Source organism: Melanerpes formicivorus, unplaced genomic scaffold (assembly GCF_026170545.1).
Source record: "Melanerpes formicivorus ecotype bairdi unplaced genomic scaffold, bMelFor1.0.p_v2 SCAF_35, whole genome shotgun sequence".
In the NCBI taxonomy this organism is placed as follows: domain Eukaryota; kingdom Metazoa; phylum Chordata; class Aves; order Piciformes; family Picidae; genus Melanerpes; species Melanerpes formicivorus.
The window spans coordinates 4,250,773-4,268,569 of NW_027142387.1; the positions used below are offsets into that span (position 1 = coordinate 4,250,773).

General features: G+C 41.0%; 1 protein-coding gene across 9 annotated transcripts in view; it reads right to left on the minus strand.

Moving 5' to 3' along the window:
• The window catches only part of PDE1C (phosphodiesterase 1C), a 315,392-nt gene that overhangs the window by 171,535 nt on the left and 126,060 nt on the right, over positions 1-17,797 (minus strand). For 3 of the 9 annotated variants that reach the window (XM_068156900.1, XM_068156899.1, XM_068156898.1), the window contains one exon: positions 17,194-17,220. The exons of the other annotated variants lie outside the window; for them this stretch is intronic. In XM_068156900.1, coding sequence (XP_068013001.1) covers positions 17,194-17,220 — 27 coding nt within the window. The remainder of the gene's footprint in view (positions 1-17,193; positions 17,221-17,797) is intronic. 9 annotated transcript variants of the gene reach the window in all.

Sequence of the window (17,797 nt, forward strand, 5' to 3'; positions counted from 1 at the left end):
TGTGAAAGCAAATGGTAACCCAGTGCAGAGGCACACAAGCAGGCTCTTGCCAAAAACCCAAGCCTATGTCTTGCCGTCCTGCCTTCACCCGCCCTGCTACGCTCCACACCCGCACACAGTGACTCACTGACCCTATGTGAATAACCAAACTGTGGAGCTGCTCAGATGTGATGACTGTTTCCCTGTAACAAGCTCTTGAAATAAAGTTCCTCCAGCTCTCCAGCATTTATCATGGTAGTTTTCTGTAGGGTGAGAGAAGAGTCTGAATTCTGACTGCTTTTGCAGAGGTTAGAAGAGCATTTCAAGACACAAGATGTAACTCCAAACAAGTTGAGTGCGCAAGGTGCCCTTGTGCATTTGGCAGGGGAGAAAAAAAATGAACAAAGTCTTTAAAACCCCTTCTGAAGTTTCAGTGAGGGTTTGACCGATGACCCTTAACATTTTAGATAATCCTTCTTTAAATATGAAGGAAGTCTATGATTTCTTTCCATAGATAATACCTTCCAAAGTTTTATCCATGTCTGGAATGCGTTCGGTGTTTTAAGTGGAGTAAACATTGTTTCATAATCTGAGGAGTGCCAAACAACAAAATAATTCCCTTCTAATTTATTCCTGTTACATAACATTAGTTTATATGTAACAGGCAAGTGGAAAACATCCTGCAGACTGATTTTTATGACATTTTGCTATATTAGCAGTAGATACAGAGCATGTAAAAAAAAATGCAAAAGGAGGAAATATTCATTTTAATTATTACAAATAAATAAAAAAAGAATGGTAAAAACGGACCTATCCAATTTAATATTTAACTAAGGTGCAGAAATATTCTGAAGTAACACTTAAAGTAAACCTAAGGTCATTTGAAAAAGCTCCCACAGATCTGCAAACCTGCTGCTGCTCATTATCCCCAAACTAACAAACTGGCAGAATGGAACATTCACCCTATCAAACTAAGTAAAGGGGAAATAGGACTTCTAGGCAAGGTCATGCTACCTAAATTGCTAATACTTCCTTGTGAATGTATTTTTCACAGAAAGGGCTGTAGCTGATTATTCTCTGCAGTGATTCACACTGTACATTGACATTGCTATTTGAAAAACAGAAAGAGCACAACTTTAAAATAAGGATAGATCTCCATCCAGGACACAATCCAAGTTGAAGTTGAGGAGCTGTTTGATCCTTTGAGGATCTATACAGTCACTTCATTTGATAATCTACCCAGTTGCCTGGATTGGTTTTCCCCTTTTATTACAGATCTGTCCTTTGGATAAGATACTGGCATCACACCACTGAATCCTTGTAAGAATCTCCATGTGGCCTGTGTCATATGTTAAGTCAAAAAGCAGGTAACAAAAGTATTGTTGGAACTATTCAGCCATCCTGGCCAAGTTTCAAGCCTAAGGTTTCCAAACAGTACAGCTTAGGAAGTGTTGATAAGACCCAGGCAGTAATCAGACACTGAACAAATGTCTGAGGAATGGCAATGTGAAGTGACAATTCAAGTTAACTTACCACAACGAGATTACTTTATCTCTCTGTACTGCAAAAAATAATGCGTCACCACTGTTCTTAGTAAGTGACAGAATGAGGTGCTGCAGTCCCATGCAAGAGTAAGTAGCTCACAGGGAGAGGAAAAATGCTGCATAGGACACAATCAAGAATGATTTTAATCAGTTAGAGGTTTTGACTAGCCAACAAACCACATCCACACTCTGGATGTGTGCAGTCTAGAAAGCATGCTCTAGCATGGCTTAGAAACAGTCAATCTGAAAGAAGACAACTTATTTAAAGGGCGAGAGGCGAAACAGCTTTATGCCACCTTCAGTCACAACCATTAGTTTCCCTGATGACTATAAATGTGTCATGAGAATGTTTCTGAGATGATGATCTCCCAGATGATTTCTCATTGTGCACACACTTGGTGTGAGATGAAAAAGCTGCATGATCTCTGAACAGTCAAGAGAGCTACACTTGGACCTGGGCTATTTATCTACTGTACAGTTCTAAAAGCTCTGCTTCAAAAACAACACTTCACAAAAATTACTCACTCCTAGTTGGAATAGTGCTTAGTCAACATTCACATATTTGCTTGGCCATTCTTTCACTTCATGAGGAGGCAGTGGTCATTAAAATTGTCTAGGAGGTATTCCTGGAGGTAAAGGTTTCCTTCCTTTCTCAGCAAATGTTGTGCTAGTATCTCCTCACACTAGCTTGGAAACTAGCTTGGAAAGACTAGCATTGAAATCCATGTCCAACATAACCTGAAAATAGACAGTAATGCTATATATAACTTCGGGGGGAAATCGTTTTCAAATAACAGAGTGAAAATACACACTGGAATACACAGAGCACAGAGCACATTCAGTCTCCATGTGTTAGCCAGCCAAGAGTGTTTCTTCTTGCATTGGATCCACAAAGGTAAGGTATATGATGTATTAAACACATCTTTTTCCCATCTAGACTAGGCACCATAGTTTGTGTGATATGGCTATGTTTGGGAAAACCACTTAAGTCATTAAATGGATTTCCTATAAACCATTTTGCAGCCTTGACTGAAACCAGGACTGGTTTTCTCCCTTCCTTTCCCAATACTGCCCACCCATTTTCCTCTTCTGTTCTTTGCCTACAAATATGTGCTCACACACAGATGACATTTCCTATTGCTAATACTTTTCCAATATTATGTATGATTTTGATACTGGAGTAACAGGAAAAAAGCTACACAATACCTTTGTCCTGATACTGATGTAAGGTATCTCTATTTGTTCAGCAAAGCAAAATTGCAACAGTATTTCAGCCTCAATTTACACAAAGGTGGCAACTGGTCACCTAAACAAGTCTTGGTTGAGACATCTTAAGAGCCCTCAGCACCCAAAGCACCTGTGTTAAGTTGGCACACAAGATGTATGGAAGACACCACATCAGAGGCCACATGGTCTTCTGAAACAATATAGGATGTCTGTGTGTCAGCAATTAAGCCCTCCATTTGAAATTACATCTGTGGGAGTTTAACCGATAGAGCTGGAAAACACACTTCCAGACTTACAGATCCCTCTAGGATCTGACAGGCAGCTAACGCCTAATAACTGTGATACCTATTTTTCTGATCAAATAAGCAGCTTCCTACTTTTCAGTATGCTGGGCTCCAACTCAATTTCTGAATAACACTAGTAACCTCTATTCATTCCAGAGAAATACTCCTGGGATGGGGAAGCACTGCTGAACTGAAACAGCTGTATCAAAAGCTGTGCTGTATAGATACAACTCCTCAAATGCAGCCTTCGTCAAATTGTTTGTTAGGCATCTTTCTTACGGAAGAGTAATGCCTAACAGTGCAGCTGAACCAACCTCATTTCATGGTTTTCTATCTTCCTTTGATACAAATCTGTCCTAACAAAACAGTTTTCCAAATTAAGAATGGGCATATATATGGACATATAGACAGACAGTACAAAGTCTGCCTCAGAAAAAGAGTCATGCCTTTGTTTACCCTGGGGATTCTCATCAGCACGTAGGACTTTACCAGTTGATTCACCAAGTCCCACTCTCAGTATATGACAATCCAGGTGGTAATCATAGCCCTACTGAAGTGTTATGTTAGAGGGACACAATAGTATGGTTTAATTTACGTCGTTCTTGCTTCTGCTTCTCTGCACTTCTAACACCTCATTTCATATGAAGAGACTGAAGAAATTTCTCATCTTTTCTTCCACCTATACCTTTGTCAGACACAACTTCTTTATGTACCTCTCTGTAGACAGTTTGCAAAGTGTCTCAAAGCCATTCATGTTTCCAGCACTGGATTAATAAGTGTAATTCACAACCTTCTGGCTGCATACGGCAGAGGAAAGTGCTTTTTTTAGTGACATGGGAAGCTCCCAGTAGGTTTCAAACATCAGCAAGATACTGTACTACCTTCTGTCAGTTTTTTAACTGTCCTGAATTAGCCCCAAGCCACCTGAGAGAGCAGCTCTGTCTCCAAGCCTAACTGTGCAACTCTTATTAATGTGTCAGTATTAACTGAAGCATTAAAGGGTAATAAAGATGCAATTCAGAAATACCATTACATCTGTTCTTTAAATTCCTCCCAAGTGAAGGTTACTGGACAAGTGATGATGAGCCAAATTCAGCATTGATGATATTTTCCTTCCAAGATATTTCTGTTTGGAATTCAGATGAGACACAGAGCAAGGTTACGTTGATAAGTAAAGGCTGAACATTGCTTTCTAGAGATAAAAAAGGTGAGAGTTGATGTTCGTTGCCACTGGTCTCTCACTGTTTCTCAAGGACACTGACAAAAGCATAGCATCAGCCTGCCCATAGGATTCAGAGTAACTGTACCATTGCTCTCTCAGTGTTCAGACCATTTAGATAAGGCCTGAGGTGAAATGAAATTCAACTAAATCACATCCATTGGGAATGGTCATTTGGACAGTCTCAAGAGATTTGGGAGAGGCTGCTTCTGCCATCACCAAACTTCTACAGATTTGATCCCAACAGACTCAAAACCTTCAAGTATTTAGAATTTTCTTCAATGAATGCCCTGTCAGAAACTGTTTGGGCCTTCAGTTACTTCATATCTCACTTTAAAAACAGGACATTTATTCCATGCATCCTTGTATCTCCTGTCAGACTCTAATCTGAACAAGTTGATGTCTCAAACATTGTGTGAGGCAGTAGCCTTGCAGTTAAGACAAACTTGTGCTTGGTGGTTAAGACCAGAAACATAATATGCCAGCTCAGGAGGATTTGGAATGCCCTAGAGGATGGATGGCCTTGCCCCCTTACCAAGTTTGCATTTGTTCCACTGAGATAAGGAAGTTTTCTGTACAATGTGCAAACAGTAACAACATACAGGGTCTCACTGCCCCAAATTCAATTGGTAGAAAGGGATAATGCTGCCCTCCTCCCTAAATAGGCACTGTCTTTCAGCACTGCCCACAAATATCAGGGTTACATGACTAAGCAACACCCCATTTGGCAAGGAATGAAAAGGACATAAGCACACCATCGGGCATGCGCCCACCACGGAATAACCAAGGAATGGACCAGGCAAGATGTCGCTGGAACTCTGGGGGGTGATCCACATCATTACCTGCTCTCTCTCTCTCCCTCTTTTCTCTTAGACACATTAGAGATACAGAGATATAGAATATGCAGGCAGTTAATGATGAGATTTCTTTTTGTATGGACCTATGGTGTAAGTCTCCATAACTCAACCCAACTGAATCACTGAATCTGAGTCACTCCCTTTTACCTTCTCTCCCTCAGGTCAAACAGGACATGACATCTCCACAATGATGTCCACTGCTTCCAAATGTCAGTGTGGGACAGCTGTAGCATTCTTTCCAGCCCCTGACACTGAATGATCCCCAGCCCTGCCCTCCTTTTTTGTGCCAAGGGCAGAGTCCTTCAGGCTCTGGCAATAAAGCTCTCACCCCTGGATTCTGTGAGGCTTATCAGCCTTCCAGCCCCTCACCCTAGCAATCTACAGAACAGGACTGAAGATGAATTAATATGGTCCAGCTTTTACAGTTTTCTTTAAAACAGCCATCACAATGCACAAGGTTGCTGATTAATGTCACTTCAGTCCTTGGTGTCTTTAAACTCCATAATAAACAGATAGGTGTTCAAGTTCTTTATGCCTCATGAGTCATTAAACTTGAAGCTATAACATGAAATAGAGCAAGCTGTTGTTGCCATTGTTTATTAGTGCAGAAACTCCCAGAAGGAGTGTTTGTCATCCCAATCTGAAAACATTAACAGTACTGCCATGGAAGGAGAAGGAAAATAAAAATCACCATTGCAATCTGTAAGAAACCTGAAGTGCCCCCATCACTATCTCTCAGCCAGACTAGAGAACGAGCAGCAACAAGCTGATTGCTTTTCAGAGAGTGAACAACAGATTTATTTATTGTTTACAATACTCTTGGTTTGCTTTTCTAACCAAATCTACTCCTGGCAAAAGGTGCTGGACTGGCTTCCTAGGAGATCAAATTCACTTATTTATCCATATGCAACATAATTAGCATTCACAGCCCGAATTTCTATTTCTTTGATATGCTATAGCTAAGACCCAAATGAGCACAGTTCAGCAGCAACTGGACAGTTGCTTAGCCTCAATGCTGGCTCATTCTGTGAGGATTCTCATGAGAATCCACACATTGTTACAAAACTGGACAAGTGCAACCTGATCTAGCTGAAGATGTTCCTCCTCACTGTAGAGGAGCTGGACTAGATGACCTTTAAAGGTCCATTCCAACCCAAACTATTCTATGATTCCCTAAGTCCTTAGTCAGTAATCAGTAAGCACTGCTGAAATTTGTTTAAATGTTATTAGGTAGCTCAGAAAACTCTCCAACAGTGAAATTATCAGCTCATGTGGGAACTCAGCTATAGTAGTGTCTGTTTTAATAGGAACAGAAGGACACCAAAAAAAACCCAAACCCAACCCACAACAAAACAAAAACTAATTAGAATTTAAAACCATTTTTTAGCAGATTAAGAAATCAGAAGAAATTAATTCCATATATAGAATTGGTTCACTTGAAATGTTGTCAGCATCTCTCACTGTTAAAAAAAAAATTACTCTTTTTTTTATGGCCAACCTTCCCCCCCCCCCCCCCCCCCCCCCCCCGCCCCCATATGTCCCAGACCCTGAAAAACAACCCAAAGAGACAATGGTCTACAAGCCTAGCATAAACCTGTACCATGACCAGCAAGTGCAGAGCACTTTCTCCACCACATTACACATTGTTCTGGCAAAAAAATTAAAGATCCACAGATTGCATTGAGTTGGAAGGGACCCTCAAAGGTCATCTTGTCCAACCCCTCTGCAGTGACCAGCGACACCTCCAACTAGATCAGGCTGCCCAGTGCCACATCAAGTCTGATCTTGAATGTCTCCAGGGATTAAGAGAACAGAAATATCTTTTCCCTCCTTTAAAAAATATCTGGTCCTAGTCAAGCCAATAATTAAACATAAGCTAAAATCACATTTTGTGTACATAGTGCCTGAGAATGGTTCCAAAGCTATGAACCTTAATTACATGCGCCACTAAATCTGAATGTGTTGCACAGGAGCACAGAAATAAGATACTAGTGCATGTTAAGAGTAATAACCTCAGCAAGAAATCATTACTTAACAACAGCACTTCTATTATGTTCAGACAATTGTTATTTCTTCTCTCTGCAGGTAAGGTTGTAGCTAGGTGAAGGGGGTTTAAGCACTCTATGAATCACAATGAAGATTAGGAATGAGCAGCTGTACTGATAAAAGCACTAATTTAAAAAAAGGTTTTCTGACCAGGGACTTGAGGACCAGGTGTCCAAAATCTTGCCACTACATCTTGTGTGAAAACAAAGCACTTCTCTACTATAATTGTTCCCCAAATTCGGCCAAGGTAAAAAACCCCTAAAACCATCACAACACAGAAGACCCACAACACACCTTTGAAAACAATTGTGCCAAACATGGAGAGCTTGGAAGTGGTCTGACTGAGCTGAATGCATCTAATGCACCTATTGTGCATGTGGCCCCTTATACATCCACGCAATCAGGCACATTAATACCTCTGAGTATGGTCAAGCAACAAATGAATACAAATACCTCAGATAATTTATGAAGCCTTTGTGAAGTATAGTATGCACAGTTAAGTATAAAATAACTTGATGTTTCTACTGGGGAATCTCCTCCCCAGTATTCTTCTACATAGTGACAGTCTAACATCACCATCCACTGTGGTATAACCTCAACTTAAACTGTGATGAGGTCTGCATCTCTTCTGATGCATCAGTACGTGAATGGGATGGAGGGAAGGAGAAACACTAGCCAAAAACTACAGTAAATTGCTTCTTGATCTTCTCTGTGGTGGTGCTCATCAAAACATGTATCAAGTACATTAATGTGTGATTCCTTTTTGCACTAATACACATGCAAAGGCAGGTCAAGTCCTTTGCTCTTACTTAAGGCTTATTTCCCATGCTTGATATTGGAAGCTTGGAGGCTAGCCTGTAAAAATGCATTACTAGCCATGCTCCCCTGTGCCTGTGGAGATGGCACAGCACTCAACATGGATTTGCCAATGTTTTCACAAGAGACTCTCATAGATGTTTGCATCTTAGTATGTGATAAATCCTTTGGCCCAAAGGGACTGCAGTGTCCATGTTGTTAAGGCATAAAGGTCTGGAGAACTTCTTCACCTGTCAACTAATGAAAGTTAAATGCCATCCCCAAGTTATCATCTAGAAACAGACAGGACAAAATGCATTTGTTTGGGTTGAGGAATAAAAATATTCATAATACTTGGATAGTCTTTTGAGAATGTGCTAAAGCAAACACAGAGCTCAGTTGGTAGAAATCAGAGAGACTCTCTGATGTAGCAATAAGGAAAGAGGCTTTATGGCTTTCCCAGACTTTATAAGACTTGTTAGTGGCTCCAGTGTAATCCACATTAAAAGAAATTTCTCTTGAGGAAAAAATCACACTGCCAGGAGACAGATGATCTCTCCAAGAGCAAATTATTTCAGCAAGGCTGCCTTTTGATAGATCTCCTGCATTTGATAGATTTTTAACAAAATGCTTTAGGATTCCTTCTTCATACCTTGCAAGGGAGACATGCATTCAGGAAGCGAGAGATTTCGAAGGCTGGATGCTTACACAGAACTTCAATTATGTTGCTCGCCCCCAGAGGAGGTCCCCAAGTAAAAGCCCACTCCAACATTAACTGCCAAAATAACCTCAGTCCCTAACAATTATTTTTCCTTTCTCCCTCTCTCCTCCTCACCACCCTCCTGCTCCTCCCTCCCAAAAAATGTTGTCCTTTAGTCTGACCGCTAAATCAAAGAGAGGGATTAAACCAACTCATTATCAATTCAAATTGAATTTGAGATGCAGCTAGGACATAGGAGCTCTGAATTAGTCATAGAAATGCTGCATCTTAAGGCAACTTAAACGTGCAGCTTTTTGTAACTACACAGCGTACTGAAAATTGCCTAGAAGTTACCAAAGCTCAGCTATTAAAACTGCTCAGTGGGGGAAAAAAAAATAAGAATAAATCAATGGCCTATCTGTGTGCTACCTGAAGCACTGGTTCAGAGGGGTCAGCCCATTAGCAGCTGATGAGAGTATTGGTTTAACCAGATGCAGTTTAGCACTCAGTTAATTACATTAAAAAAAAATAAAATAAAAATGGAGGGGGTGGCGGGGAGGGAAGGGAAAAAAAATCCATGTATTTTGTTCTCTTCCTTCTTCTGCTGTTTTATTCCCCAGGAACATCTGGGTGCTCAACTGGAGGGAAAAGTGATACAGCCTAAGAAAGCAAGAGGCAGCGGGGTCCCAAATCTTAGTTTTCCACTTGTTTTCTGAGGCTCCCCTTGGATGGAAAGCTTTTTGACAGAGAAGACTGTGCTTCTGTGCATAGTATGTGTTAGTGGAAGAGCAGTAGGATACAGAGAGTCAAGACTAACACCTGTCCTTCCTTATGCTGTGGATTAGGGAAAAATTGCATACAGTTAGGAAAGGGGAATGAGGAAGAACAAGGGAATGGAAAATGGGGAATGAAGGACTGGAGACAGATGTCTTAACATTTGTGTTAACACTTATTTTCAGGAAATAAAACCAGATTTTTTTTTTCCCCAGATAATTATGCAGATTTTCTGTAAACATTGAAAGATTACCAAAAAAACCTGCAGTGCAAATAAGAAGAAAAAGACAAACAGAGAAGTTCTATAGACTGGCCTCTGCCTTTGCTGACAGTTATATTAAACTCTAAAAAAGGAATGCTGTTTACTAGCAGCACAAGCTGTTTACATCCAGACTTGGGAACTGAACAGTCTCATTATCCATAGACGGACTGCAGGAGTATCAAGTATATTAGCTTCTTCCCTCTTATGCTACCAACACAACCATCAAAGTTAATGTCATTTTCACTAAGGAAGTTTCACTGAGTTGGATGCATCAAATCTAAGTAATTCACTTCTCAAGGGCAAAACAAAAATAATAATTAAAATCAATAGTATTTCACAGGAAGATCATGTCTAAGAGGCAATAATATAGGTCTTAACTGAATTGTTCATTAAGTTTTATTATCCTTCTTATACAAATTAGGTGTAAATCATGGGCAGAAAAACTCCCTGTTACATCCCCTCACCAAATCCTAATCTAATTCTCCAAGCATACTTCAGTAAAGGATCTCTAATTAACTAAAATAGAAATGAATGCTTACTGGTACATGTGTACTCACAAGCAGAATTAAATTCCATGCCTGCAAGGAATGAAAACTGCAATACCTTGAAGAAAAAAAAGCAAGACGCTTTGAATTAGCTAAAAATAAGCCAATGAGAAGAGCACCAGATGTCACTGAGAGAATCCAGACTAACCCAATGGGAAGGTGTCAGGAGCCTGGGTTTATTCTTCATGCAGCTCTTCAGAATCATGCATACAATAGTTTGTTTGGTTTCAACTGGCAAAAGCAAGTGTGTTGAAATGCCATAAGGCTAGAGCGTATCTCATCTACATCACTTAGTTTTACAATGAAAATTACCTGGGTGCATAGCTTGTAAAAAAAAACCCAACACTATTCTCCAGCAAGTTTTTTTCCAGACAACTTTTCATAACAGAGCCTAGAAAAGTAATAGAAGGCACAAGACAACTTCTGCTCTGCCCTCTCCCCAGGATTTGAACCAGGAAAACTTGTCAGGTACTAAGAGTTTTTAAAAAGCAAGCATCTATGCTTCATGGAGATATTCTAGTTTGAAAATCTGATATTTAACAAGGTCTGGTGTCAGTCTGTCTTCATTAAAGTCTGTGACTTTTGAATGCCATTTTCATTTCAAACCAACCTCACTCTATCAAAAAGGGAATGCACCCTGCAAATCTAGGGACTATGAATAACTTCTAACAAAGTAATACAAACAGCACCCCTAACATCTGAATCTGGATGATATCATGATTTCATGTTGAAAATCAGTGTCACGGGCAGGCAGAGGACCATTGCAAAAGCAGGAGTGTGTCGCCAGCTCAGCTGAAATGATAGTGAAGGTTATGGCTGGGTTTCACCTAAACATGAACATGTGTGGGGAAAACCTAAGTGTAACTTTCTTTTGATAGGTAAGGACACTTACCACAGCGTTTGAGTATCATAAACTACTTTTTCCACTTTCAAATCTGACAGAGCCTCTTTCTTAAACCAGCAAGATGTGCTATTGTTAGAACAAAGCCTGCATCACTGGTAATATTTTAGGTGTAGTAAATCAGCTGAAAAACTATGCTTGATATGTTTGATATTGTAATAGTAATTAATCATTAAGAACTTGTAGTTATTGACAATTGTTCAGCACTATATAATATATGGAATTAAATTAATTTTAATACCATAATAGGAATAGAGATAAGCAAGAAACATTTGGTCACTATTTAGTCATGTTTCATAATTATTTTTAACTTGCACCTGCTCTGGATAAAGAAGTTCCATTACTCATGTCAGGAATCCAAGACCTATACTTTCCTCTACTAGAGCCATCACATTAAGAACTGGCTGCCTCCTTTTGGGTAAGAAAAACTGAACAAAATTTCAAAACCAGGGAAAATAGATAGATAGATAGATAGATAGATAGATAGATAGATAGATAGATAGACAGACAGACAGATAGATAGAGTGTATCTATATGGAGTCCACTCTCACTGCATGTTCCAGATCTCTTAAATAGATGGAAACAAAAGGACAGAAATAGTAGAGTATGTATGTGCCTTTGTCATAATAGTGTTTTCCTCTTACAGAAAGTGCTAGGAGAACAAAAGCTGGGATTCCTCTTAATATGAGATTTCTCTAGACATAGGCAAGTAACAGCTTGCTCCTTGAAGTGAAGCACAAGCTTCACTTAGCTTAAACTTAAACCACAGTCTCTTCTTCAGAGCTGTGTAATGCTGCCTGCATCTGACCACACTTAAACTGCATTAGAAGACTGCTCTGGTTGAAAAGTCAAGCACCCAGAAAGCGATGAAATGCCAAATTAAGGTTGCCAATGTCATTTCCATTTGCCCCCTTCACACACAGATTCATTACAAGCTTTACTTACATGACTATGTTCATTTTTTCTGCAAAGCACCTATGATTCTGCAGTGCAATGAACACAGAGCACTCCACAAATCAGTATCTTTTTCACTGAAGTGGCCATTCAATTTATCAGACCCAGCTTTCCTTATAGTATTACAGAAGCAAGTCAGCAGATCTCCTTTTGCACAAGTGTAATAGCTTTGACTTGAAAATTTAACAGCCGTTTACCTGGAACAGAGCTTCAAGAAGTCCTACTGAGGTTGGTGAAGAGGTCTCCACACCCCAATAGACCATGTTTCACAAAGAATTTTGGCACATCAAGTTGTGCATTGTGTGTGCATGCTACTGATTAGGTTACCAACCTTTAATGCATCCTATATTGCTGGAGTTGTTCAGATAATATATATAAAGAAAAACTTGAGCTAAGCAGTATTGTAATTACTGGCTCAGCTTAAGGAATTAGGGGTATTTTTATTATTTGTAATTAAGATAACCTTGCAAGGTCAATAGATAAGCAGTGGAAATGAAATGGTATCAGAACTAAGGACTAAGAATACTGTCAAATTACGTAAATTGATGGATGCCAGGAGTTAATCAGGGCCACAATGATGTTTCCAAGCACCAAGAGCTGGAAGAGGAGACTTCTGGAGGTCCTCTTCAGGCTATATTATTCTATCTGTGGCAGAGACACCTATCACCACATATAATGCCCTTAATCAGACAGTCTCTCTTTGAGAGAGAGGTGAAGCTTCATTCCAACAAAAACCTAGTGATGTGTTTAAGGATGTTGTTAGATCATGTGGGAGAAAAATTAGAGAGGCAAAAGCCCAGTCAGAACTCAAGCTGGCCACTTCTGTGAAAGACAGTAAAAAGCATTTTTATAAACATAATAATGTTAAATAGAGGGGCAAGAAGAACCTCCACTCTTCATTGGACCTGGAGGGGAACATTGTAACTAAAGATCAGGAAAAGGCTGAGGCCCTAAACACCTTCTTTGCCTTCAGGTCCTGCCTCACCAACCTGATCTCCTTCTATGATCAGGTGACTGCCTGGTGGATGTGGGGAAGGCTGCGGATGTAGTTTACCTGGACTTCAGCAAGGCCTTTGACATCGTCCCCCATAGCAAACTCCTGGCCAAGCTGTCAGCCCATGGCTTGGACAGCAGCACTCTGTGCTGGGTTAGGAACTGGCTGGAGGGCCAAGCCCAGAGAGTGGTGGTGAATGGTGCCACATCCAGCTGGCAGCCAGTGGTGTGCCCCAGGGATCAGTGCTGGGCCCCATCCTGTTCAATGTTTTTCTTGATGATCTGGATGAGGGGATTGAGTCCATCATCAGTAAATTTGCAGATGACACGAAGTTGGGAACAGGAGTTGATCTGTTAGAGGGTAGAAGGGCTCTCCAGAGCAACCTTGACAGGCTGGACAGAGTCCAAGGGCATGAGATTTAACACATCTAAGTGCCAGGTTCTACACATTGGCCACAACGACCCCATGCAAGTGCTACAGGCTGGGGTCAGAGTGGCTGGAGAGCAGCCAGGCAGAGAGGGACCTGGGGATACTGGTCAATAGTAGGCTGAACATGAGCCAGCCGTGTATATTAACTAAATGCTGGAGCAAACTGGACTTGAGAAGCACAGACATTAATGAGAAAAAACAGGAAAGTGTGGGAAAGGAATGGAAAAGAAGATCTCAGCTTACAAGTTTCCTGTCTGATCATCTGAGGTAAAAGCAATAAAACCTTTATGAAAATTAGGGAGGGCTTGATGTTCTGGCCATGTGGTTCACATCAGATCTCAACTTTCTTTTTTTTTTAATTAGAAATTTCTTAAAGAAATCATATTAGTATTTTGCAGGGCCTGTTAGGAGTCTTCTTTCAGGGTCATGGGCATATTTCAAAGGCACTTCGGTTACGTTTCCTTGTCTGCTTTATAAACTCCTGTATACTCCTACCAGATACTTAGAGGGGGGAAAAAAAAAACCAACATCCATCCACAATGGATGGATAAAATACCAGGACTTTTAACTTGATTTTTATCTAAAATTAGTTCACTGGGGGGGGAAGGCATTTTCATCCTAAAGCATTTTCATCCCACTGTACAATCAGCCAACATGCAGCTAAGCTAAAACAGCAATGTACACAACTGGGTGTTACTAGTGGAGTAAAAATGCATCACTGTGGATTGTAATGGAAGAAAATCTGTGCCATGTAAGATGACACAGATTATTTATCTGTGAGAAGATAAGTAAGGCTTCAGTGAATCCTTAGAAGTGCAAAACTGCCTGTACTAGCTGAACACCATCAAAGCAGAAAAAAACCTAATCTAGGAAGGGATTGCCAAGGGCTACTTGAAAGGCTTATTTCCCTTTTAATCTCCCAGGGAGCTGAAGGTGACGAATCTCTTTCAGGAAAATGTGGGCAGCCCACAGCGGAATGTCTTCAGAATAACTGGGAGTCTCAACAGTCAAATCAAGCATGACTGAAGTCTCAAGTACTCCAGAAAAAGCAAAACCAACCCAGGACCTTAAAGTTAAAGACCTTTGTCTCCCTGTCTAATTGTCTCTCTTGTTCCCATCACTATTTAATAAGGTATGTACTATCCACTTACCCGAGGGGAACTGGACAGGAGAATCACTGATAACCTGAGTTCTGATTAAATGCACCTCGGTATTGCTGTGATTAACCTAGATCACAGTTCAGCAGTTCAGATACAATTACTATCTTGGGATTAAGTAAATTGCTGTGAAACTTTCAAGTTTATGAGGAAAATCATATCAATATACTATTGTTACAAAAGCATTTGAGTCAACTCAGTTAACAGAATGATCAATGCAAGAGTCAGTGCCTGTCCTTTCCAATTACAGTTTTGCAATGGATCAGATTTCACTCCGACTCCTCCTTCTCAAGTTTTCTTGTACATGCTTCATCTTCCTTCCTAACAGGTCTGTACACAGTGGAAACTGTTTCTTTACACTGTACATTACAGAGGACAGCAGCGTTTCTCCTACATAGGCAAGCGCTGCTTGCTATCACCTGGGCATTCTTAGGCAAAAACACTCCCCAAAGAGAAACAAAATAGAGAAGAGGCAAAGCCAAAGATGGTTTCAGTCCAGCTGCCAGTCACCCTCCAGAGCCCAGTCAGGTAGAAACAGCCAAAATCATTTTGAAAAAAAATGTAACAAAGAAAAAAGGAAACTCCACAACAGATGAATGTGGGGAACAAAGGTGGAGGCCTGAGCCACGTCATCAGTTTATGTTCATTGTTGGAATTACCAATTCAACCAGTAAGATGCTACATAAAACCAGCCTTTAAATTAACTGCTGTCTTACCACCTCCTTTTGCTGGATGTTACACTATTGCATCAGATGGCAGTGTGTGCAATTTCCCATTTAGAATCATACCTTAATCACAGAGCAGGTGGCAGAAGCTTACTAGCCAGCCAGCTTGCCCCAGGTGCTGGCAAAGAGTGGTTCCCAGCAGCAGCAGCTACCCCACTGAGCCACACAGACAGCGGCGAGTGCCTGCTGAGCAGGGCTATCAGGAGTACCTGCTCAGCAATTGCTGTTCACCAGTCCCTGAAGCGATCTCTTGCCTCCACAGAGCTCACAACCACTGCTAGACTGCTAGGAGAGGGCCATGAAGCCCATCTGCCCAGGATAACAGCAAGGGAATTAAAAAACAAAAAAAAACAACAGACAATTCAAAACCTCCTGGGGCACAAAATTTAACCCTGCAATGGTTTGTTTAAACAACTGATTCAATTCTCTGTGTGTCATTGATACAACTGGGTGTGTAGGAGCCTTTGACATACTCAAACTCCTTTCTGAGGATAACAGCAAGTCCATGGTACAGAGGGGATTCTGAGCACAAACCTCTCTGATACCATGCTTATGTAGGCAAAAAAATGAGAACAGTGCAGGGGGGACACATACAGAGCAATCATTCCTTCTGGAAACCATTTCAGCCCCAGATCAGATCTTCTTGCAGCAACTCAAGACCTTTGGCCAGGGATATGTTTACAAGTAATTAACAGTCATAGCAGGCAGAGAAAAGTAGACCTGCAAACAGAACGACAGTGTCAGCCCCACATCAGGAAAACAACCACAACCATATTTACCTTCTCCCCATTCTTGTGCATTGTACTACACAATGCCCACCTGCACAGGCAGCACAGACATCTCCAAAACAGTATTTTCCACTAAACTTAGACAGTTCAAACCCACCTTATCCATCACTCAAGCCACCACACATCAGTGTCTTGTGACTGTGACACACAAGCACACATGTATCCCATCCTGCCAAATCTGCATTGGAGTGACCATCTTCAGCACAAGATGATACCAAACAGTAGTAGGGGCTGTGATGCCTTAGCCCATCATATCATCACATTGGTTTATCTGTCAGCTCTCTCATCACCACACAACATTAAAGAGCACATTCAGCAGAGCTGCAGGATTCAGTCCTTAGGAAGCACTCTGCAGGAGTCTCAAATCCAGTTAAAGTCAACATGAACTAAAGATGCTCAGCACGCCATGAGATTAAGTCACCAATTAATACTCCACATGCAGGGGAGGGAAAGATAGCACAGCACCAAAAGGCTTTGGGCTGCAAAGTGCATTCTCTGAGGCAACCAAGCACAAGGGCTCCAAAGAAAGAAAAATGAATCTGTCAAAGGCCCCCATTGGGCCTCTCTCCTGCAAGAAGGCCATAAGATTACTAGTTCAGGTGGCTTATAAAAGGGCCTGTAAATCAAAAGGATTCCCATTTTCCTTCAGTGTCCTGCAAAGATCATTAGCAACACTACTAGCCCACAATCCATTTTATTATTACAGAGTGAGTAAGCCAAAGGAGTTAGAACCAGCAGATCTTGCAGAAGGAACAGAGTGACGTTTATGAGAGTTTGACCTTCAAGGATAAATACTTCTGTCCTTACTCAAGGAGAACTACCACTAACGTCAAAGGGGATTTGGAGCAGCAGCAGCTCAAGAAGGTCCTTCAAAGGGGGAAACAATCAGTAGAATGGCATTTCCCTGGGAAAAAACCCAAATCTGGTAACAGCAAAATCCTCCTTCAAACCCTCTAACAAAAAGAGACAGACAACTCACAAATACCTTCCAGTCCTCTGCGATTTACTCTTACCTCTGTGATGTTTTCTTGTATTTTCTCCTGCGGGAAAAGAACAAAATACAATTGACATAAGAAGACTCCACTTATGAGGAAGAGAAAAGGAGAAGGTCAGAAATAATGAGCAATTAAGTGAAGTCACTTCTGGCATGAGATTGCCCCAAACCTGACGTAGCCATTCCCTTCTCTTAACCTCAATAGTGGCTGCCACTAACTTCAGTAGAAAAAGTTGTGTGCTTGCCTGTATGGACAACTTGCTGCTTCTTGTAGGACAGGGTTGCTGCAGCTCAGAGCAGTTACACTAACTGACTTAACAGGAAATCCTGGTGACAGAAATTTTCTTCCATTTACTAGTAGTAGTTTTTATGGTTCCCCATCCGGAAGGTAGGTATAGCCTCATCTGTGCAGAACTCGCTAATATGAGATGGTGGTGATTTGATGCATCCAACAACATTGGCTGTGGTCAGTCTGGAAAACTCCAGAGGTTTTACAGCAGCCTTGTTCTAAAATGAAAGTCTAGCTCCTAGCAAGTTATCAACTTCACCAAATCCCAGATACCTCACCACAGAGATCCACTTTGTTGCACATGTCTTGGGACTTAACTGACCTGAGATCAGAA